This window comes from Bos javanicus, chromosome 21, assembly GCF_032452875.1.
Source record: "Bos javanicus breed banteng chromosome 21, ARS-OSU_banteng_1.0, whole genome shotgun sequence".
NCBI classification, from domain to species: Eukaryota; Metazoa; Chordata; class Mammalia; order Artiodactyla; family Bovidae; genus Bos; species Bos javanicus.
In genome coordinates, this window is record NC_083888.1 from 56,159,322 (window position 1) to 56,183,335 (window position 24,014).

Sequence of the window (24,014 nt, forward strand, 5' to 3'; positions counted from 1 at the left end):
CTAGTCAACGAGTTCCACGCAAAAACTTAAAAGATGAGGAAGGCAAGAAACCTGCCCAATTCTTAACCCTTTTAAGTACAAATATCCTATTTGTGATCTATTAATTACAGTACTGAATCCAAAGCAAACAACTCTATTCAAATTCCACACAGTTATTTCCATTAATACTTAATTTCTATAAAGTGTTTGATCATTCAAGTGTTTGCCTCTAAAAACAGCTAGTATGAAATGAAACGCCAATGAGCAATAAGTTCCAAACATTTTATACCAGACAGTGCTTGCTGCAGTCTGAACACTTCTTCTACTGATAAACTCTGTGGAATTCTTTCCTTTTCTGTCATCGTGTCACTCTGCTTCTCAGAATAAGGCTGTAATTTACTACATTCCAGTTTCAAACTTTCACATTCTTCAAGTATTTGTCTGTTTTCCACATTTAGTCTTTCTTGTTCCCTCCTCAAAACATCTCTGTCATTTTCTGCAGAAGATAGTTTTTTACTTAAGTCTTTTATTTTATTCTCAAGTTCTTCAATTTTTTTTGTAGACTCTACTTTTTCAGCCTGTAGAACTTGAATAGTTTTTTGCATCTCTTGGATTTTAGAGTGATCAGTTCCCGCAATTCCTGGGCCACCTAGGACATAAACATAAAATCAGGGACATATCAAATGTCAAGTACCAAGAGACAAATAGCCTGCTATATACAACTAAAGATTCAACGGACTTCAGAACTTGAAAATCTTAAAAGGAAAAGTTAAAATAACAGTGAGGTGATACTACTCCTGTTAGAATGGCCAAAATCAGAAGAATAATACCAGCATATGCGCTTAAGTATGCAGAGCCACAGGGACTCTCATTTACGGCTTGTGTGCGAACGCAAAATGGTACAGCCAGTCCGGAAGAGCTTAATGATTTCTTACAAAACTAAGAAATACAATATTCTTATCATATGATCCAGCCATCATACTCCTTCATATTCACCCAAAGGGGTTGAAAACTTACATCCACACAAAAACCTGAACAGCAATGTTTATAGTAGCTTTACTCATAACTGCCAAGACTTGAAAACCACCAAGATACTGTTCATGCGTGCAAGCTAAGTCGATTCAGTTGTTCAGTAGGTGGATGATTAAAATCTGGCATAGCCAACCAACAGAATATTATTCAGTGCCCAAAAAAATGAACTATCAAGCCAGAAAAACATGAAGGAAATGTACACCTGAAATTTATAATACAGTACATCAACTATACAATAAAAAATTACTTAAAAAAACATGGAGGAAATTTAAATGTACATTACTAAGTGAAAGAAGTCCATCTGAAAAGGCTACCTATTATATGGTTCCAACTTTATTACAATTCTGGAAAAGGGAAACAGTGAAGAAAATAAAAAGAATAGCTGTAAGGTTGGGATAGGGGAATGAACAGGCAGAGCACAGAGGATTTTTAGAGCAGTGAAAATACTCTGTATGATACAATGATATACATTTGTCCAAATCCATAGAATGTACACCACCAAATGTAAATCCTAAGATAAATATGGACTGTGGGTGACTTATGACGTGCCTTGGTAAAAAATGTACTATTCTGATGAGTAATGTAGACAGTGGGGGAGGCCACGTGTGTGGGAGGATGGGGTATAACCAAGATCTCTGTACCTCCTCAATTTTGTTATAAATTTAAAACTGCTCTAAAAAAATAGAGTCCTTTAAAAAAAAAAGTTAAATTACTATAATAAATAAAGCATTTTTAAATAGAGGAAAGATATTGTGCTGTGCTTAGTAGCTCAGTAGTATCCAACTCTTTGAAACTCCATGGACTCCAGGCTCCTCTGTCCATGGGGATTCTCCAGGTAAGAATACTGGAGCAGGTTGCCATGACCTCCTCCAGGAGATCTTCCCAACCCAGGGATCGAACCCAGATCTCTAGCATTGCAGGCAGATTCTTTGCCAACTGAGCCACCAGGGAAGCCCAAGAATACTGGAGTAGGTAGCCTATCCCTTCTCCAGGGGAACTTACCAACCCAGGTCTTACCAACCCAGACCCAAACTGGGGTCTCTGACACTGTAGGCAGATTCTTTACCAGCTGAGCTACCAGGGAAGCCCCAGGAAAAATATTATTTGAAATTAAATACTAAAAGCCTTTGTATCTGAGTCTGAAAAAAAGTGAAAACACACCAAACAATGCAAAGAAATATCTCTCATAACTGTTTACCACAAAGGCAAAAGGACTTTTTCATTTTTGTAGAATCTTAACAATAGTGGTACCACTGCAAATTTTCAGCAGATGAGAAGAACTAGTCATTTATTCATTCTTTAGAACTTAGACCAAGTTTATATCAGCTAGGTTTGTCATTTAATACATTAAAATAACAAAATAACCTTGTTGTAATAGATTTTCCAGTTCTTCAATCCGATCTTCATAGTCACTTAATTCTTCTCGATGTCGACGAGTTATTTCTGTCAATTTCTGCTGATGTGCATTCTGCAATACTGACATTTCATGTTGATGGTTATCAATTTCCTGACTTCGATTCTGTTTAAGTTCCTTAAAAAAATTGAACGAAGTTAACCACATTTATCTATAATAAATAAGTTTAAGCTATTTCATTGTTTCCAAAAAGTCCATATTATTAAAAATAATTCTCTGAACATGCTAAGGCTGAAAAAAGTTTAAACACAGGCTTCAAATTTGGATAATTCTAAAAGACTCCACCCTTTCCTTTCTTGGGCCTTAAAAAGTTTTTCTACTTTTAATGAGGGAGCACCAGCAAGAAGCACCTGAAACAAAAAGCAAGCAACATCTTTTTTTCATTACTATCTGTGACCATGAATTTCTCCTGCTAATGACATAGTCCACCAAGATCAGTGTCCACCTCTGGCCAATCTGTTCCTGTTGTTGTCTTATTACAGCTGTTTTTTTGCTCAGCCTTTCCTTCTCTCAGTCTTGATGGGACCCCTAAACTGTCAACCAAGATGTCTCACTACCCTAGTTGATACCACTTTGTCTCTCCTAGGAACCTGAATCTTGAGATGCATCTTTCAAAGGAGGAAACCGATTAGACCAGAAGCATTATAATAGCTGCACCCTAGAGAGCCTGTCCACTGTGTCCCACTACCTAGATTTCTCATGCTGGTCCAATTTCTATCCTTCCTGAGACTAAAATGCTCCATTTTTCCTTCAATCCTGTGGACAGGCTATTCCTGACTTCTTCCGATAAATTCTCTTATGCTTTACTTAGCTAGAGACAGGGTTTTTTTTTTTTTTGGCTTGTAGCCAAGAATCTTAATCTGTAAATTAACCTCGATTTCCTGAGAAGACAAGTGAAGCTATTCTTTAGTCTTTCAGACTTATGTGCCAGTACTTGACAAGGAACTTTACACTTAAACTTCAAAAACAATCCTTCAAGGGAGGTATTATGATAATATCTACTTTACTGATGATAAATCAGAAGCTTGTAAAGGTTAAGTAATTTGACCAAAGCAGGACAGCTGGTAACTAGTACAGCCAGGATTCAAACTCAGGTCTGAATGAGGAACTCATCCACAGAGAAATTAAATTCTATACATGACAATAATTTACATATTAAAAACAATTCATTGCTGTAACAAGTATATGTAAATCAAACTTCTCTTAAGGAAATGACTGATACAAACTAGTAAAGTTCCACCATGAAGGGAAAATAACTATTTACAGTAAATAACATTAACATTATATTCTGTCAGTGTTCTTTAACCTTAATCTTTGAAATTTCAGTAACCCTGGAACTGTTTTAATAAACAGTTTTACAAGATACACAATAGAAAACAGACTTACAAAACATAAACTACCTAATAAATAAATGTTCAAAACCAAATCAGAGAAGGCAATGGCAATCCACTCCAGTACTCTTGCCTGGAAAATCCCATGGACGGAGGAGCCTGGTAGGCTGCAATCCATGGGATCGCTAAGAGTCGGACACAACTGAGCGACTTCATTTTCACTTTTCACTTTCGTGCATTGGAGAAGGAAACGGCAACCCACTCCAGTGTTCTTGCCTTGAGAATCCCAGGGACAGGGGAGCCTGGTGGGCTGCAGTCTATGGGGGTCGCACAGAGTCAGACACGACTGAAGCGACTTAGCAGCAAAACCAAATGACTTTGGAAAGAGATATTTTTATACTCTTAAAAGTGTCATAAAGAATAGAGAAGATATAAAAATGGCAAAAAAAGAATATCATAATCTATAAAACACTTTTATAAATGAGTCTTTTATTAATTTAGGCGTATACTTTTAATAAGCAAATTTTAGATGTATAATAGCCATTGTTTCAGCAATCCACCTTACCTTAATGATATTTTGCAGTTTGCAGATATCACTTTGATCAGAGCTAACTGATCCTTGTGCTTTAGAAGTCTAGATCAGAAAAACAGAATTAGAAAGTAACTGTACTGATTTTCTTATAAAAGAGAATATCAAAAACTAACTTTAATAAAAGATATTTTTTTTAAAAAAGGGGCATTTACATAGGGAACGCAGCCAATATTTTATAGTAACTTTAAAGGAGTACCATCTATAAAAATACTGCATCACTATGTTGTACACCTGAAACTAACATACTGTAAACCAACTACACTTCAGTAAAAACAGAAAAAAAAACGCAAGTAAGAAAAAATGGGGGGCGTTTCTCAGACAAATTCTTACTAAAGACTGCCAAGCACCTTTTAAAGAACCTAGTCGGACAGTGAGTAATAATACACAATAAATAAACGATACTGTTCAAGAGTCTGTTAACTAATTAAGGAAGGCCATACCTTTACAAAATAAGAAAGAAAATACCGCAGAATGTTTTTCTTTGCTCAACAAAATTTAAATTTGATGATAATCAAGCAGCTTCCTAAAAGGTAGTTTCTAAAATGGAAATGTTACCCAATATTAATGCTAATATTAATACTACTAATGCTAATATTAATGTATTGGCTTTTGGATGATTTTCTTTTCATTCAAAGCTGTGTATTGCTCATTTATCTTTATTAACATTTACCACAGCATGTTAAGGAACCAAAAATTGCTCTCCGATCAAAAGAAGGAACACAATACATTAAAAAGAATACAGGGCTTGGAGTTGAAAGATGTGTGTTTAAAGCACAATTTAAATCACTGTGACAATGAGTGTACTACTTAAACCTTTACTTTGCTTATCTGCAAAACAAAGGTAATAAATACCTCACATAGTTATTAAAGACTGTATTAGATTAGTATATAGGGAAACATAAAAATTAAAGTATGATATAAATATTAATTTTTATTATGCCTTACTAGAAAATTAAGCCCCCTGAAATGGACCCAATTTTACCTTTTTCACCATAATACCCCAGTACAGGTCTGTCTTACAGAAGACATTCAAGATATGCTGAAGTAAATATACAAAAAATTCATCTTTTTCCACACGAACTCTTACCTTGGCAATGTTTCTTAGAATGTGTTCCTCAGAGCATCAGTATCACCTGAGTACTTATTTGACTATATTTTCCATCACCCTAAAACAGCCTACAAAATACTAACCTTGAAACTCTGGTTAGTAACAGTGGAGCTACAGTATCACCAAATTTCTCAGGTTATTCTAACACATATAAAGTTTAGGAACTATAATCTTTTAGGAATAAGATGGACTAACAGATCATCCTCTCTAAGGTTTATCTTGGGTACTGAGAATATCTAGCAACTTGGGAAGCAAGGAGATCATTTTAATTGGGAGGCTTTCTCCTTTATGTAACAAGATAACACTCACAAAAAGATAGAAAATAATCTCTTATACTTTATTTTTTTTAAGGTGAATTGAATTTTTTATTAGGAAAAAATGCCATATTTTATAGATGACCATTTATGAGATTTTCTCCACAATAATAAAAGTCTGTATGAGCAATATTTCAGTTTATTTCAGGTCTTGAGTACACTGACTACCTCAATAATACATAAAATCTGATATACAAGAAAAAAGGGATTCTTGGAAGAACGTTTACAATCCAAAATAGAAAGGACTTAATATCTATTCTAATATCTGAGAAAAAAACACAAAATAGTTTGTGTCTTGTAATACCAATCTATTATCAGATTTTTTTCATTTAATATATAACTGATGGTGGCTGAGATGGTAAAGAATCTGCCTGCAATGGAGGAGACCCAAGTTTGATCCCTGGCTCAGGAAGATCCTCTGGAGGAGGGAAGGGCTACCCACTCCAGTATTACTGCCTGGGCAATCCCATGGATAGAGGAACCTGGTGGGCTATATCCACTGGGTCGCAAACAATGCGACCAAACAATCTGACCTCAGTCAGACATGACTGAGCGACTAACAGCAATGCAAACAAGAACCTCACACCACCGTCTACACGAACAGTTTCAAATCTGGTGCCCTGGAGCCCTGAGTTCCACCAGGGAAGTCTCAGGGACTCCAGGGAAAAAGTGCAAGTTCAACCACAGGAACTTTGTTTTGATCTCTTTAAAGGGATGAACTTGTAACTTTTATCTTAAAAGTTCTCTTGCTTTAAATTAAAAAAATTTTTCTTTCAAATATTGTACAGAAGAGGAAAACTGAGGCTCAGAGAAAGATGACCTGACTAAAACCAATTTAAAAAGTCACTGGCAGAATTAGAATTAGAATACAGGTTTTCTGATTTCCTAGTCCAGGGTTCTTTCTGATACCAAAATGTCTATATATAGAGCATGAACATTTTTACTCAGTTTTCAGAAGCTCATGAAAATTCTACCTACCTGAGCAATATGCCTCCAATGGCCAACTTCAGACTCAAGTCTTGAAACTTCATTTGACAATCTATTTATTTCTCGCTGTGATGAAATGATGTCGCCAAAATCCATGTCATCGTCATGGAAACCTGAAGCATGATGACTCAAACCATAACCAAACGACGAAGATGCAGCAGCTGCTGGTACACCACCAGCTCCTGAACTCACTGACTGAGCAGCGGACTGAAGCTTCAGCAACTGATCCTGCAGCGCAATCTGTCTTGCTTTAAGATGGCTGATTTCTACCTATATTTATAATCCGTATTTTAGAGAAAGCACTGTGAAATAATCATACTGACCCTTTAATATATTCATAATGTTAAAAGTTATAATATTTTAAAATTATCAATGATTGTACTCTACCAACTGAATCCAAGTTGTCTATAACATCCCAAAGTAACCTTTTATTTCAAAAACAAACATGATTGATTACCATAAAGCAGAGATAATGTTTTGATTAGTATGAGGAAAAGAATTCCACTCATACATCAACTAACGCAACAAAATGCTCAGTTAAACATCAGTTTACCATTAGGAGATACTGCATTATCAGGTAGTTTGGCATAGGCAATTTCTTCGGGTTCTGTTTGTGATTATCAAGCCTCAAGAGATGAGAAAATAAAAGCCTCAGCAGTCTATGCACTGTTGAGTTTCCTTAGAACACCTGTTGGAAGAATCTTTTGAACCTGATTGTGCATGGCTGGATTTGGGCTAATGCACTGTGAGTCATGTATGGATGTGAGAGTTGGACTATGAAGAAAGCTGACCGCTGAAGAACTGATGCTTTTGAACTGTGCTGTTGGAGAAGACTCTTGAGAGTCCCTTGGACTGCAAGGAGATCCAACAGTCCATTCTAAAGGAGATCGGTCCTGGGTGTTCATTGGAAGGACTGATGCTGAAGCTGAAACTCCAATACTTTGGCCACCTCATGCGAAGAATTGACTCATTGGAAAAGACCCTGATGCTGGGAGGGATTGGGGACAGGAGGAGAAGGGGACGACAAAGGATGAGACAGCTGGATGGCATCACCGACTCAATGCACATGAGTCTGAGTAAACTCCGGGAGTTGGTGATGGACAGGGAAGCCTGGTGTGCTGTGATTCATGGGGTCGCAAAGAGTCAGACACAACTGAGCAACTGAACTGAACTGTAAGTCAGGTAACTTGTACTGTGAAGATCGGATTAATAAATTAAAGCTTTCACAGCTGAAAGAAAGCTTTGATTTATTAATCCGATCTTCACAGTAAGTCTTGTAGATTATTAATTAGCCTATTAGTCTCAGAAGGAAATCATGTATTCAAAGAGGCCTTGGTTTTAGCCTTGGCAAAAAGAGGCCAGTGAAAATCTAACTCTACTCAGGAAGAGAACTGTATGAAACCTGTGATACGCCAAATGGAGTTGTGACTGAAGGCTGGCAATACTAAGTCAACACCCAAAAGAAGTTACAAACACAGGACTTAGCATAATGCCATATCCATTCCAAATGAGAGATTACACAAAACATGAAAGTGAGTGAGCTAGAGAAAACTAAAATAAGCTTTCTATAAAACACTCAAGCTAGTCAAGATATCCTGCCACAACTAAGGAAAAGCTGACCTGAGGAGACGCCGATGAGTAACAGTATTTCTACAGGTATAATGTCAAGCAATTAGACAAAGCAAAACCAAATACAAATATGTCAGATGTCATAGTAAACCGTCACTTTTTCGTATCTAATAAAAGCCCCTTTTCTAGTTGAGGTTTATAGAAATGTACAAATCTTATTTTCCCATAAATGATATGAAGCAATCTGCATCTTTGGGCAATCTGAACATCACAATGAAAGCAACAAACAGATTCAGAAAACGGAAGATCTAAAGTATATATTATCTTTGATTCTAGTAAGAAGTAATGAAATCAACATTTCTTTTCAAATGTAGCTATAATGCAAAGGAAGTTCTCATCATACAACAGACAGTTACACCAAGTTGTAGAGGTAAAAAGTACAAACTCTACTTAAAAAGATGTACTCCTAAACTTGAATTTTTCATTTGCCCTCTGATACCAATAGCCAAGTAAAAAATAAAATATCAAAATTTTCCACAGTTTTCTCAACTAGGATGTAAGTATCAAAATAAGCTATGGGAGTTTTGAAAAATACCAGTACCAGGGTCCCTTCCCAGTACACTAAATCAGAATCTCCAAGAAGATCTAACAATGTGTATTTTTCATGATTCAGCTGTAAACCCCTAGGTGGGAGCTATCGCTCTATCGGAGTATAAGTCAGTGCTGCTCAAAGCATGTCTGTGGACCAGTGTCATGAACATTTGCTCCAGTCCATGACAAGTATAGAAAACTAAAAGAATAAGGTTTAAAAACTTTTAAAGCAGTTTGAGAGTAATTTTATATTTTATATCTGCTGAATCTTAAAAAAAAAAAAAAGACTTTTCACTTGAACTTATAAATTTGCTTTTTACACTCATTTTATCTTGTAGTAATACTGTATTTTATTGTATTGTATTGTAGTTTTATTGTATTGTTTTTATTGTATTTTATGAAATCAATTCCAAACACATTGGAAATTTAAGTTCTTTAAATATTAATCTTTAATGTGGTTTACTTATTCATCTTAGTATATCACTAAAAGAACTAGAAATCAATGCATCTAAATTTTTAAAACCCAAATATAAAGTGACTGTAGAAATGAACATTTAATAAACAAACTGAAGAATATCCCAATGATCTGAATAATTAAACAAGCAATGGCTCAATTCTATAGAAGCATTTACTGAATTCCACTTATGTACTAAAACTAAAGAGAATTCAATGACCTAGGTACATAGGTACAAAACCTAGGTACACAGTCTATATTTTAAGGATTCACTGTAGCATTGGTTAAATTATATAATAGTATTGGCACTGCAAAGGCAAGATAAGCTACCTCCAAAATAACCATTTCTATCAAACTAAAGAGGAAAAAATATATAGAAGAGGGTAAGTCAACTATAAAATACCTAATCTTCTGTTTTTCCATGGAAAATCAAGTAAACACGAATAAGCATATGTTAACATTTCTGGTTAAAATCATTTTCTTTAAAAAAGAAATGTTATTAGCAATCACACTGATTTAAAACAATTTAGATAAATAGGTGAGAAATAAGTTTCATAAAATCAGAAATTATAAACAACAGACGCCTGAAGATATTTTATACAAAGACTTTTATTCTTCTGGAAAGCAGAAATTAAACTCCACAAAGGTTAGTTTATGTAATATAAATATAAAAGCTTACAGAGTCCTTGTTAAATTAGTGATATCACACTGAGTTGGGAATTAACTTCAACACCTTTTTGATATTTTCACAAATCTAAATGGAGCTTGATTTATAACTCTTAGAAACCATCCTAAATACATTGTAGTGAAGTAAATATGAAATCTGTTATAACCTTTACCTCTTTCTGTTGTAGTTGATGTCGGTAATTCATGGATTGCTGCTTTATTTGAAGCTCTGATGCCTCATGCTTCTCTTCCAGATCAGCACATAGTTTTTTGAGTCTCTCATTCTAGAAGCAAAGAAAAAAGTGTTTTCAACAAAAAGACTAAAACATGTTAGTAACAGTTATGTGCAGGACATTATAAAAAAACATACTGTTTTATGCACAAAAAAGATGCACTATAGTAGGTCTCAGAATCTTGGTTTTTAAGACACAATTCCAATTAAAGTTACACGTACAATAAGCATGTTAATAGATTAGGCATATTATTTTTTAAAAACCCTGCTCAGCTTGATTTTCTGCTAAGAGAAAGTCACTGATCAGTGCTTCCCCCATCTTTGTACACCCAGTGTCTAACATACTGTAGGCAATAAATGTCTGGTAAATGAGTGACCTATATTACATGTTTCAACTTTTGTGTTCTCCTTGAAGGTACAAGTTTTTCTGTTTTTTTTTCATCAGTACAATTTTTTGGAAGAAACCCTTTATAAAAAGACTTATGGTTGAAGTATAGGTAGGAGGCCAAAGCCTCACATTACTTGTCTGACTGAACTCCAGCCTCCTGAGCAAGGCATCTCTGAAAAACTCATTTTGAAAACCACTACTAGAACTGTTTGAAAAACTACACTTAAAAGTACAGAGAATATTCTAAATATAATTCAATAAATTTAGATATCACAATCTTTTAAGATGTTGGAAAATATGGAAAAAATTACTTAAATTTTCGGTTCAGTTCAACTCAGTTGCTCAGTCGTGTCTTAGTCTTTGCGACCCCACAGACTGCAGCATGCCAGGCTTCCCCGTCCTTCACCAACTCCTGGAGCTTGCTCCAACTCACGTCCATTGAGTTGGTGATGCCATCCAATTACCTCATCCTCTATCGTCCCCTTCTCCTCCTGCCTTCAATCTTTCCCAGCATCAGGGTCTTTTCCAATGAGTCAGTTATTCACATCAGGTGGCCAAAGTATTGGATTTCAGCTTTTAGCATCAGTGCTTCCAATGAATATTCAGGATTGATTTCCTTTAGGATGGACTGGTTGGATCTCCTTGCAGTCCAAGGGACTCTCAAGAGTCTTCTCCAACACCACAGTTCAAAAGTTATCAATTCTTCAGCGCTCAGCTTTCCTTATGGTCCAGCTCTCACATCCATACATGACTCCTGGAAAAACCATAACTTTGACTAGATGGACCTCTGTTGGCAAAATATGCTGTCTAGGTTGGTCATAGTTTTTCTTCCAAGGAGCAAGCGTCTTTTATGGCTGCAGTCACCATCTGCAGTGATTTTGGAGCCCCCCAAAATTAAGTCTCTCACTGTTTCCACTGTTTCCCCATCTATTTGCCATGAAGTGATGGGACCGGATGCCATGATCTTAGTTTTCCAAATTTGAGTTTTAAGCCAACTTTTTCAATCTCTTTCACTTTCATCAAGAGGCTCTTCAGTTCCTCTTCGCTTTCTGCCCTAACAGTGGTATCACCTGCATATCTGAGGTTATTGATATTTCTCCCGACAATCTTGATTCCAGCTTGTGCTTCATCCAACCCAGCTTTTTGCATGATGTACTCTGCATAGAAGTTAAATAAGCAGGGTGACAACATATAGCCTTGATGTACTCCTTTCCCAATTTGGAAACAGTCTATTGTTCCATGTCTGGTTCTGACTGTTGTTTCTTGAGCTGCATAGATTTCTCAGGAGGCAGTTAAAGTGCTTGTATTCCCATCTCTTGAAGAATTTTCCAGTTTGTTGTGATCCACATAGTCAAAGGCTTTGGCGTAGTCAATAAAGCAGAAGTAGATGTTTTTCTGGAACTCTTTTAGTTTTTCGATGATCCAACGGATGTTGGCAATTTTATCTCTGGTTCCTTTGCTTTTTCTAAATCCAGCTTGAACATCTGGAAGTTCTTGGTTCACGAACTGTTGAAGCCTGGCTTGGAGAATTTTGAGCATTACTTTGCTAGCAAGTGAAATGAGTGCAATTGTGCGGTAGTTTGAGTATTCTTTGGCATTGCCTTTCTTTGGAACTGGAATGAAAACTGACTTTTCCAGTCCTGTAGCCACTGCTGAGTTTTCCAAATTTGCTGGCATATTGAGTACAGCACTTCAACAGCATTTGATTTAGGATGTGAAATAGCTCAGCTGGAATTCCATCATCTCCACTAGCTCTGTTTGTAGTGATCCTTCCTAAGGCCCATTTGACTTCACACTCTAGGATGTCTGGCTCTAGGTGAGTGATTACACAATCGTGGTTATCTGGGTTATTAAGATCTTTTATGTAGAGTTCCTTTATGTATTCTTGCCACCTCTTCTTAATATCTTCTCCTTCCATTAGGTCTATACTGTTTCTGTCCTTTATTGTGCCCATCTTTCCAGGAAATGTTCCCTTGGTATCTCTAATTTTCTTGAAGCGATCTCTAGTTTTTCCCATTCTACTGTTTTCCTCTATTTCTTTGCACTGTTCACTTAGGAAGAGAGAGGAATAAAAATGAGAAAGATTCTTGATGGGGTTCAGTTCTGGTTGAAGCCATTTCCTAAAAGACTGGCTAAAATTTCTGCCCTTGGAATCCATAAGATTCATATTTCTATCCTTAACTATCCCACTGTGCTTAACCCTTCTTATATTATCAAGATCTACTGAAACCAATTCTAGTTTTTAAGTTTCGTTTTTTGAGCAGTCCTAAGGACTGATATTTATAACATTCTTTCTTAGTAGCTTCCAAAAGAAAAGAAAAAAATATACTTAGAAAACAAACAAACAAAAATATTTTATTTTGTAATTACCATAGGGGTACACTGGGCACTTTTATCAATCTAAGAATAATCACGAGGTCATAATGATCTTGTTTTTTCTGTACCTTGAAACATTTTGCTATTTTATCATCCTAAGAATTCATCAGGGCTCCCAGGTGGCTCAGTGTAAAGAATCCACCTACAATACAGGAGATGTGAGTTCAATCCCTGAATCGGAAAGATCTGGAGAAGGAAATGGCAACCCACTCCAGTTTTCTTGCCTGCGAAATCCCATGGACAGAGGAGCCTAGTAGGCTATAGTCCATGGGGTTGCAAAAGAGTCAGACATGACTTAGTGACTAAACAACAAGAATTAATCATTACTCATCAATTGTTTATAACTATGTTAAAAAAAAAAAAAAAAGACAAGAAAATGGAGACTGATGGAATCATATAGTAGAATGATAAAATAACAGTGAAATAACCAAGTACTATGTCATCTTTTAAAAAGGAAAAAAGCAATGGAGACACTATCTTTGCAGTGTTTTTTGTTTTGGGTGTTTTGTTTTTTTTTTTCCACTTTCATTGAACATAGTTGGAAATTCAGAATTCTCACTTTTCAACAGAGAAGAAAACTGAGGAAAATATTCCACAATTAGACAACTAAGAACACAAATGCTGAGAGACAGAAAACAGCACTCTAGAGTCTAATGGTTATGGTGAAAATGACTGTAGAAGCAAAATCTCAGACAAGTCTTTGAAAAACAATATCCTACATGAACTTCTCAAACTCAGGAACTGAGGAATGAACAATGTATTTCCAAGAACAAAAAGGAAATATGGTGTTCTCATGAAATTAATCATTCAATAAGATTTTATCTCACAATATTTTGTGAAAAAAACCTGAGCCATCCATCTCATTTTGTTAAATGGACATGTAACAGTATTCTTTCATTATGATATGTATATATGAACATTTACTTGATATAGTCCCTATGTGGACAAATGCTGAAGACACAAGTATACACAGATGACCAGGAGGAAACAAATGACAAAAATGAAAAAACTCAGTGGATTGATAACTCTAATTGGTATTTATAAATTTAACAATTAAAGCACTTTGTACTTATGGAGCAGTCATGTTTTTAACAAAATCATAAGTCATCAAAGTTTTCATAAGTATTGGTTTAAATGACCTAAGTCAGGAAAAAGAACTAGAAGATCTAAATCTATCAGAGATGTAACTGAAACCTGGAGTCAGTATTTACAAGAAACAGTCCAGTTCATGAAAAAAGTTACGAAGCAGTTATCTGCATCCAAAGAACATTGCCTCTTTTGAGGTAATATATGTAAGTTTATATGCATGCATGCTCAGCCACTTGAGTTGTGTCTGAGTCTTTGCAACCTCATGGACTACAGCCCACCAGGCTTCTCTGTTCACGGGATTATCCTGGCAGGAATACTGGAGTGGTTCGCCATTTCCTCCTCCAGGGGATATTCGTCACCCAGGGAGTGAACCTGCATCTCTTGAAGCTCCTGCATTGGCAGGAGGCTTCTTTACCACTGAGCTACCTGGGAAACCATATGTATGTATGTTTTTAAAGGCAGAAACATAGGGAATAAAAATTTAAATTGTTGTAAGTGCTCACTGAAATTTCTGATGAAATTTTTCACTATCGCTTTATTCTTACTCTGTAAATTATTTATAAAATAACTTAACAGGAAAACTAAGAGTCCATTGGGTTCAGATGGTAAATGGGAAGACTATTTTTCTTGGCACAGATGGTTAAATTAGCTTAGGTTGGTTGCTATTACTTGCAACTCAGGAAGCCTAACTAATTTAATCAATCTCAAATATTAACACCTGTAAACAAATCTAATTTCCTCTAGAAAATATACTGCCCTCTGTCTATACTGAAGCTTTCTAAATAAACAGAATTTTCTATTGTAATTTCCTACTGGTTTTAATCATATGTTCACCTTCTTTTTACTGTCACACAAGGTGTTACCTTTATGAAGTGTTTATGTGCTGAGAGAAGGCAGGAATCATGTGTAGTCAAAATCACCTTGGGAAATAAAACTGTTGAGAAATTCAATAGTCTGTTATCCTCTAGTATTCGAATAGCTCACAGTACTCTGAATAAACACCAAATAACGAAGTTGTCTATCACTTAGAGATTTGTTATACCAAAAATAAATACTTGTGAACACTAGAATCATACCTGCTACTGTCCAAGGACAATACTAGGAGAGAGACTAGAGTTGAAATCAACAGAGGGACAGAATATTTCTATCTTCCTCCTTAAGTTCAATACAGAACAGTCATTCATTAAGTAGGTTAATCCCATTTACTACCCCCATCCCCCGCTCCAAACATATACTGGCAAATTTAGGTTAATTAATGCCACTACACACGTCTCTGCCATCTAATTTTTCTGGGTAGGCCCACAGTGAGTACTCTCTCAAGGATTTCTTTAGAGACGATGGGACTATCTTGGTCTTACAAAGAAAGAAGCTATTAAGTTCATCTGTCACAAAAACACCTACTAACTAGGTAATTACAGCTAAGGTCTCTTAAGTGCCACCAAACTGGTATCTTCTACTGAGGCAGAATGGGGCTTCCCAAGTGGCACAGTGGTAAAGAATTCGCCTGCCAATGCAGGAGACGCAAGAGATGTAGGTTCAATCCCTGGGTCAGGAAGATCCTCTAAAGCAGGAAACGCCAATCTGCTCCAGTATTCTTGCCTGAAAAACTCCATGAACAGAGGAGTCTAGCGAACTACAGCCCACGGGTTCAGAGTTGGACATGACTGAGCACACACGCACACACACACACACACACACACACACATATTGAGGCAGAAAACTTCAGTAGTCCCTCTTGAGAGATCCTTCCACTTTCAAATTTACAACCTTACATTGGTAATCTAACGTGTGTGCACTCAGTTGCTCAGTCATGTCCAACTCTTTGTGACCTACTGGACTGTAGCGGACCAGGCTCCTCTGTCCGTGGGGTTTTTCAGGCAAGAATACTAGCGTGGTTGCCATTTCCTCCTCCCAGGGATACTGGAGGATCCAATATCCTCCCTGGGTATCAGGGATACCCAGGGATCGAATCCGCATTTCCTGTGTCTCCTGCACTGCAGGTGGATTCTTTACCTGCTGGGCCATTGGGGAAACCCTTGGTAATATAGACCAGAGTTCAATGATGCTTGTTGTCAGAAAGTACTTTCTTATATCTAAATTCCATTTTCTTTTTTATGGGCTTAGCAAGGGGAAACATGCTTACCACAGTCCTCTAAGAATTTCGTTTGCTGAAATACTATTATGCGCTCCCTCACCATTCTTATCCAAAGGCTAAACACTGTCTTGGCCAAAAGTTCATTCAGGGCTTTCCACAACATCTAAAAAACTTTCTGGCCAACTCAATGGTTAGATGTCTTTAGTACTTTACAATAGATGCCATTTTAGAACCTTTCATTTTTTTCATGGCTTACCTTTGAACTCTTTTCAAGTTTTCGTCATCCCTATTAAGTACAATGACCAGAGCTAGTTACCACAAGGCACTGACTAATAATGAAAAAAAACGGTAAAATTAATTTGTTATTCTCACATTCTACATTCTCTGCATACAAATATCACACCTTTTTTAATGTTAGGGAATTAAAAACTACATTAAACAGAAATGCATTCTTCACATTACACTTAAATGTACAACTGCAGTTTTAGCACACTATTAAAACATTGTAAATCCTTGACATGTTGAAATTGTTGCCACTATCGTTTCTATATTTGGCAGATTTCCTTCTTCCACTATTCAGAAGCAGAGGTGGGAATATTTAACAGAAAATGCAGCAACATGTAATTATATCTTCATCAAAGGAAGATAGAGCTTCAAAAAAGACAAGAAAACTAAGATAAAGGGGAAGAGAAAAAGTGCATTAAAAAGAGAGGACTGAAATAAAGTGTAAATAACTCATGGTTTCAAAAAAGAAAAATCTAAATCTTTAAGTTTCCTTACCTCTGATCTTAAGATTGTATGAATGGCTTCAACTTCCTTTCTCCTAGCATTAGGTAAATCTGCTACAAAAGAAACGGCATATACTGAATATATGGTCAACATCACGTGAAGTAAACAGGCGTCTGTAGGAAAATATATTTCACTGAGCTTTAAACAGAATGGTATGCTGATCTGAGGACAAATTCAGAAGACAAACATCACCTGATATCACTATTCTCTACTGTTACAGATGCTTATTGTCATGTAAGTCATTTTGCCTATTTTCTATATTCAAGAGCATCTACCTTTACCCTTTGGAAGTGTTCATTAAAATTTTGTAATGGAAAATTAATCTCTGTTTGCTTAGTATAATTTTTGATGAAACGTATGCAAATAGGATGCAAAAAAAAATTTTTTTTTTTTTTTGGCCGCACAGTGGGTTCCTAGTTCCCCAACCAAGGATTTAATTAGGGCCCTCAGCAATGAAAGCACCAAGTCCTAAGCACTGGACTGCCAGGGAATTCTCAATGACATATTTCTAACTTCTTATGCAACTGGGGTTTAAGGTCTTACTAACTTTTTCTGCTTCCAAAACTACCAAAAAAATTAGTGGCTTCTTAAACAAAGAATAAAAATGCAGTAAAAGAACCCTTATTTTGAGTAACATGGACACAAGTTATTGAAAATGAGAATGAACTCAGTCTTGTTTTGTACATTTTCATTTAAAAGGAAAGCCCGAGGACCAAAATGGCAGTTGACGCTGCCAGATAATCAACCTCCACAGTCAGATTTCTTTTCTAAGTATTAATATTTTTCATTACTTTCAGCCCTTTAATACTATAAAAATAACTTCTCGGAATTAGTTTAAATCAAAAGAAAATACAAGTGTCATCCAATAAATAATAATGACAAACCTGCTCTTCTTGTTTTGAAAAATCACTAGGTGGGGATGCTTGTATGGTTGTTTATACAAATTGCTTGAAACTCTGACAAGACTGTCTAATTGCTACTCAGAAGAGAACAAATTATAATCTAATCTGTTTAGGAAGGTCACTGTTAGAAGCCGCAACTGTTTCAAAGAGAGATTAAAGAAAAACAAGGTCATGAAGACCTCCCTCCATATCCCTCTCCCCAGAATATGGCCTTTTTAAGATAAAGGGGAGATGTTATGCAGACCAAAAAAGTTTTCCTCAATGAGGGAAAACAAAAATAACAACCATCGTTTATTAATGTTTACTATTTGTTCGGCACAGTGTTAGGTTAGGCATGTTACCTTCATTATTTCATTTAATCCTCCCAACTTCATGATAGGTAGAATTATCTCTTTTTAACAGATAAGAAAACTTTGCTTTTTAAAGGTTAAGTATTTAATAATTTGCTGAAGACCCCCACAATCTGTAACCCATGGATGTGGAATTTCAATCCATGTCTGATTTAAAAGCCCAAGCTCCTAAATCAGTATAGTGCTTGGTAGAATAGCAACTTTCTGATATTGTAACTATAGACAATTTTCAAGTTGTATCAATAGTGCTATTCTGAACTGTTATCTTGTTCGTTGCTGGCACAGGGTAGACACTCAATAAACACTTGTTGAATGAATAAATGAACTGCATTCTGACTCTATTTTTAAATGATTTATAAAATCAATAAACTGGATGTTAAGCAAGTCCTATTTTAATACAAAGACAAAACAATAAAAACAGATTTTTAATACTTAGCAAAATCTTTACTGAGCATGTACTATGCACCAAGGAAGGGACCACACATGCTAGTAATATAAGGACAAATAAAAGAGAGCTGTCAGAAAGAGAGAGCCACAAAGTCCTATTAGACACAGGCGACTCAACCTGCCACGGAGTGAGAACGGTTTCACCAGGTACCTGATATGTCAGCAGGGTCGTGCAGGAAAAATTGTTTTCCAGGCAAAGGAGGGCAGCATGCTATGCTAAGTCGCTTCAGTTGTGTCCGACTACGTGCGACCCCATGGACAGCAGCCCACCAGGCTCCTCTGTCCAGAGGATTCTCCAGACAAGAATACTGGAGTGAGATGCTACTTCCTTTTCCAAGATAAAGACTGCTGCTGCTGCTGCTAAGTCGCTTCAGTTGTGTCCGAATATGTGCGACCCCATAGACAGCAGCCCACCAGGCTCCCCCGTCCCTGGGATTCTCCAGGCAAGAACACTGGAGTGGGTTGCCATTTCCTTCTCCAATGCATGAAAGTGAAAAGTGAAAGTGAAGTCGCTCAGTCGTGTCCGACTCGTAGCGACCCCGTGGAATGCAGCCTACCAGGCTCCTCAGTCCACGGGATTTTCCAGGCAAGAGTACTGGAGTGGGGTGCCACTGCCTTCTCCAAGGAGGGTAGAGGAGGAGGTAAAAAGGAAGGGCTTTCCATGCATAGGCTTGGAACTGTGTAGGTACCTCACAAAGTTCCCTTACAGAAATCCTGGGTGCAAGCATGCTTGTATATATGAATGTACATCTATGTGGCTATTGAGAGAGAAGGGGGAGGGAACAAGAGATAAGACTGAAAGAGATAGGTTGAACCCAGATAGGATAGGTTTTTGGGCTCCCCCCAGTTAAGACGTTTGAGTTTTATCCTGTAAGTACAGAGTCAAGATTTTTAAAGCACATGTGTTTTTAGAAAAGTAACTGGTAACACAACAGAATATGGAATAAAGGAGGAAGAAACAAGTGACAGGATATGAAAGAGAAATAGTGTGTGGGATAGATTACAGGGATGGGAACTAAAGGAGGAATAATAAAGGAAAGGACAAATATAAGAAACACTTCAGGCACCAGATGAACAAGATTTGGTGACCAACTGAAAGTAGGAGAAAAAAGAGGCAAAACAATGAAACAAAGATTTCTAAGTTTAGGAGAACGGGTAGCTGGTGAAACCATTAAAAGTAAGAATATGGGAGCACATTTGGTAGGAAAAACAAAATGAATTCCACCTTAAGCCTGTAGGACATCCAAGTTGGAGGAGGGGGAAGTGTGCAGGTTCTGGCTTAGGGTCAAAGAAATAGTCAACTGTTTTCCCCTATCTAGGAAACAAGCAGAGACTAGGCATTTCCCAGGTTAGCTAGCCCTTTTCTGCTTCTGACAGCCCTCAATGTCACATGATCATTTTCTGAACACAGGAAGAATCCCTTTAACTCCCACCTCAACCCGTCCCACCTGATGTACCCCCCACCCCAGGGGTACCCCAAGCAGTTAAATGGTACCAGCTACCATTTAACAGCAGCTACCCAATCTTCTTCCCTTCTAAATAGACCTCACAGAAATCCTAAATATAGATACTATCTTTCTAAATCAAACTATCTTTCTCTATTTCAACCAAATAAACACGCATACTCCATTAAATCAGTATTACAAAATTAAACCAGAATGCTAATTTATTTACAACAAACAAAACTAGCAAAGGAACTGCTCTCATCCAAAAGACCACCCTCTCTGGAGGCAGATCTAGACTGAAATTAAAGAATTCTTTTGATCTGAATACTACTTGATGAAAGAAGTATCAAGAAATCAAAACAGCAATTAACTTAATCACTGATTACCATGTAACTCCTGGTCACTATTCATTAGTAAAACAAAATGAGGACTTCAAAAATGAGTGAAGGTTGCTAAAGGGACCGAAGAACAGGGTTACCTTCCTTGCTCTCCTGAGCAATATGGGAGGCACTGGGCAATTAGGCATGAAAATACACTCTCAGCTGAGACGCTGTAATTTGCCATCAGAATTAGCAAAAATACACAATAATAGCAAAACCATACTCATGTTTCACTAACACATATTCAAGTGAGAAAGGGTAAGAGCCACTAAATATTTTATTAAGTTACGAAAATCGAAGAAACCCCCTCCAGCCAAAAAAAGTGACTACGTGTCATAATACAAATAATTACTTAAACTATGTCGGTATAAAGGAAGAGGATCAAAATCAGTTCCGCCTCCAAGTTAAGGCCAAAGTAAGCGGTGGGTGTGGATGAACCAAAGAAAAATAAACTCTACGCGATGTAAGGGCAGTTTCACTCTGCTCTGAGCTATCCCGGGTACTCAAAGGAGAACCACCAGAACTCTTTCCCCCCACCCTAGTGGTCTCTCATTAGAGAAAATCACTTAAGTGGCAAAAGGAGAAATGTAAAGAAAAAAGGGCGGAGTGACGCTTCTCTAGACCTGTCTGCGTCTCATGACAGATGGACCTGGGGACCAAACAGACGCTCCCAGGGTCCCAATAAACCCCTCCCTCCATCGCCCCAGCTGTTACCTTCCACTTCCTCCGTGCCCTCCATCAGCATATCCTTCGTAAAGTTTGAAATCTGGCCAGTGAGAGAAGCCAGGCTGCCCCCGACCTGACCCAGGGACTGGCCCAAGCCGGAGCCGAGGCCCCCAAGCCAGGACGACATCGCTGCGGGTTAGAGAAGGTCCGCTCTGCTCCGAGAAAAGCAGCCAGCGTCGTCGGACTACTCTGCCAAATGTCCTCGAACCGCTGCCTCCGCAGGACTGTCCAAATCACAACACTCAGGAATCGATAACACGACTGGGGAATGGTTCCCACTCCACGCCGGTTTCGGGGGCTCCCCCCAACCGCCGGGCTCTGATTAGAAACGCAAAGGCCTGGCCTGAGACTTTACCAGGGGCCTGCCTCCAGTGACACAGTCACCCCCGTGGGCCTCCGCTCATTCTCACGACTTCCCACCATCCAGATTAGGCCACTTCTTCTTCTGCTTCAGTGACTTTCCCTAGTTCCGTGGGCAACTCCTGCCAACTCGACGCCTGCCGCCATGACACCCACTAGGAACGCGTCTATGGATCATAGAGAGGCGCCGTGATAGCGTAGAAAGGCCCTTCAGAGCCGCCGGACGTGTCCTGGGCGCAGGGGAACATGGGATCGCGGAGGACTGCATGCGGCCGCGGTGGCCGCAGCCTCCAGCCCCAGGGCAAGGTCAACTTCCACGTAGCCCGCCGGCTTTGGCAGCAGGTGGAATACCAATCGGAACCCGCGGCGACGCGGCGCTCTCGCCAAGTGCAGCTGGGTTTCAGGCAGAGGCGACCCTCAGGGGGTGCCCCCCGAAGCCGGCGTAGCCTAGGAACCCCATGGACTCTTATTCTTGGGGAAACCTGAGTGTATTAATTCTGATTACCCTCGCGAAAGCAGCTGTGCGAGGAGACTGGGCGGGGATCCTCCACCGGATCAGAAGTGGATTTTACATAACTTATCACACGTGTACTGTGACAATTATTCTACACCCTGTCAAGGGCCGCTGTGTACTGGGGACTACGGTAGGAACCAAAGCTACACAGAAAGGATGCGTTGCAAATTCAAATGTCCAGGCAGCAAACATACTTGTGTTGATTACCTTCATAGAGGAAATTTTCTCTGCAGCCTTTCCAGCTCACAGCTGAAACCAATGCCTTCTTTAATATAAAAAGAGTTTTTGTTTTTTTTTTAATGAAACCGACCTAACCTGTAAAGTTAAATATACAGACTACTTGTTTCAAAATAACTCTGAAGAGGACAGCGGGGCAACTTTATGCAGAAGAAATGCTCTTCTAATGTGAACTCCCTCGTAGGGTATTGTGACACTAGCCCTGCAAGGGCCCACCCCTCCCAGGATACTCAGTTACACAGTTGGTGCACACACCTTCCCTAGAGGAAAAATGTCACGTGACTTACAGGCATTTGCTGCAGTGCTATGTGGACCTACACTACCTGGCCAGAGAGACGGCCGCATTTTTTACTTTGAAAAGAATGAGATAGATCTGCAGTTCTTTTAAGCATAGAACCTAGTATACTGGCACCTTTCTCCTTGATTTTATTCACAGCAGGGGTCATTACAGATTTCATTATTTGTGAATGGAACATTAGGAATGCCTCAGGTGTTTGAAATATGATGGCACCAAGGAATAGTGTTATTCAGTCACTGAGTCACGTCTGACTTTTTGCAGCCCCATGGACTGCAGCATGCCAGGCTTCCCTGTCCCTCACCACCTCCCAGAGTTTGCCAAGTTCATGTCCAAGGAATAGTAGCCCTCCCTGAAATCTGAATAAAATTTAGAATAAATTTTAGAATAAAATTTGTATCTTGTACTGGTAGTGTTTATTAAATGTTTTCTATATATATATTTTTAAAAGGCATCTTTGCCCAGGGGTTAGATGTGCAGACACTGGGGTCTGACTGCCTAGATCTTTATTAGCTGTGTGACCTTGGGTAGGTTACTTAACTTCTATGTATACCAGTTTCCTATTTGTAAGTTGGGGAATGATAAATAATATTGCCTACAGGGTGGGGTTTTTTGCAGGATTAAATAAAATTGTATTTTTAAGTGCTTGGAACAGTGCCTGTACATGGTGAGTTCTATTTTAAGTGTAAAGTTTTAAAATGATGACATAAAGGTGACCTGCAAGTTATTCATGGGCAGACGATGAGTTGGTTAATAGCATCACTGACTCCATGGACATGAATTTCAGCAAACTCCAGATGATAGTGGAAGACAGAGGAGCCTGGCTTGCTACACTCCATGGGGTCGCAAAGAGTTGGACACGACTGAGTGACTGAACAACAACAATAAATTATTCTGGGCACTGGGGATATAGCAGGAGAAAAAACATACACAAAGTCCCTGATCTCATGGAGCTTGCATTCTACTGGGAAGGAACTGATGAGAAAATGTATTAAGTATTACATGATGATGACTGCTGTGGGGGAAATAACACTATTAAACAGGGTAAGAATGGTATGGAAGGGATGTAGGGGAGAGAGCATGCTTGTAAATGTTGTCGAAAGTGGTCAGAACTCCCTGGTAAGGTGATATTTGAACAGAGACTTGAAGGAAATAAGAGAGTGAGACGGGTATCTGGGAAAGAGCAGTCCAGGCAAAAGAAACAGCTGATGCAAAGGTTCTGAGGCAGGAGAATTCTTGCCAGGTTAGAGGGTTAGCAAAAAGGCAAGGATGGCTGGAGCAGAGTGGGCTGGAGAAAGGCAATAACCAGTGAGGATCAAGAAGTTCAAATAGGGGAGAGCAGGTCATATAGG

At 38.2% G+C, this 24,014-nt stretch overlaps 1 protein-coding gene across 3 annotated transcripts in view; it reads right to left on the reverse strand.

Annotated features, from left to right (window-relative positions):
- The window catches only part of TRIP11 (thyroid hormone receptor interactor 11), a 70,060-nt gene extending 48,242 nt beyond the window's left edge, over positions 1-21,818 (reverse strand). Inside the window, exons 1-7 of one of the 3 annotated variants that reach the window (XM_061395122.1) lie at positions 21,245-21,818; positions 16,998-17,056; positions 10,211-10,321; positions 6,749-7,027; positions 4,322-4,390; positions 2,377-2,542; positions 269-628 (exon numbers count right to left, since the gene is read on the reverse strand). In XM_061395122.1, coding sequence (XP_061251106.1) covers positions 269-628; positions 2,377-2,542; positions 4,322-4,390; positions 6,749-7,027; positions 10,211-10,321; positions 16,998-17,056; positions 21,245-21,383 — 1,183 coding nt within the window. In that variant the 5' untranslated portion in view covers positions 21,384-21,818. Of the gene's footprint in view, positions 1-268; positions 629-2,376; positions 2,543-4,321; positions 4,391-6,748; positions 7,028-10,210; positions 10,322-16,997; positions 17,060-21,244 lie in introns of all 3 variants that reach the window. The other 2 variants (XM_061395121.1, XM_061395123.1) reach the window with 2 other exon arrangements.
- Between the last annotated feature and the right edge of the window lie 2,196 nt (positions 21,819-24,014).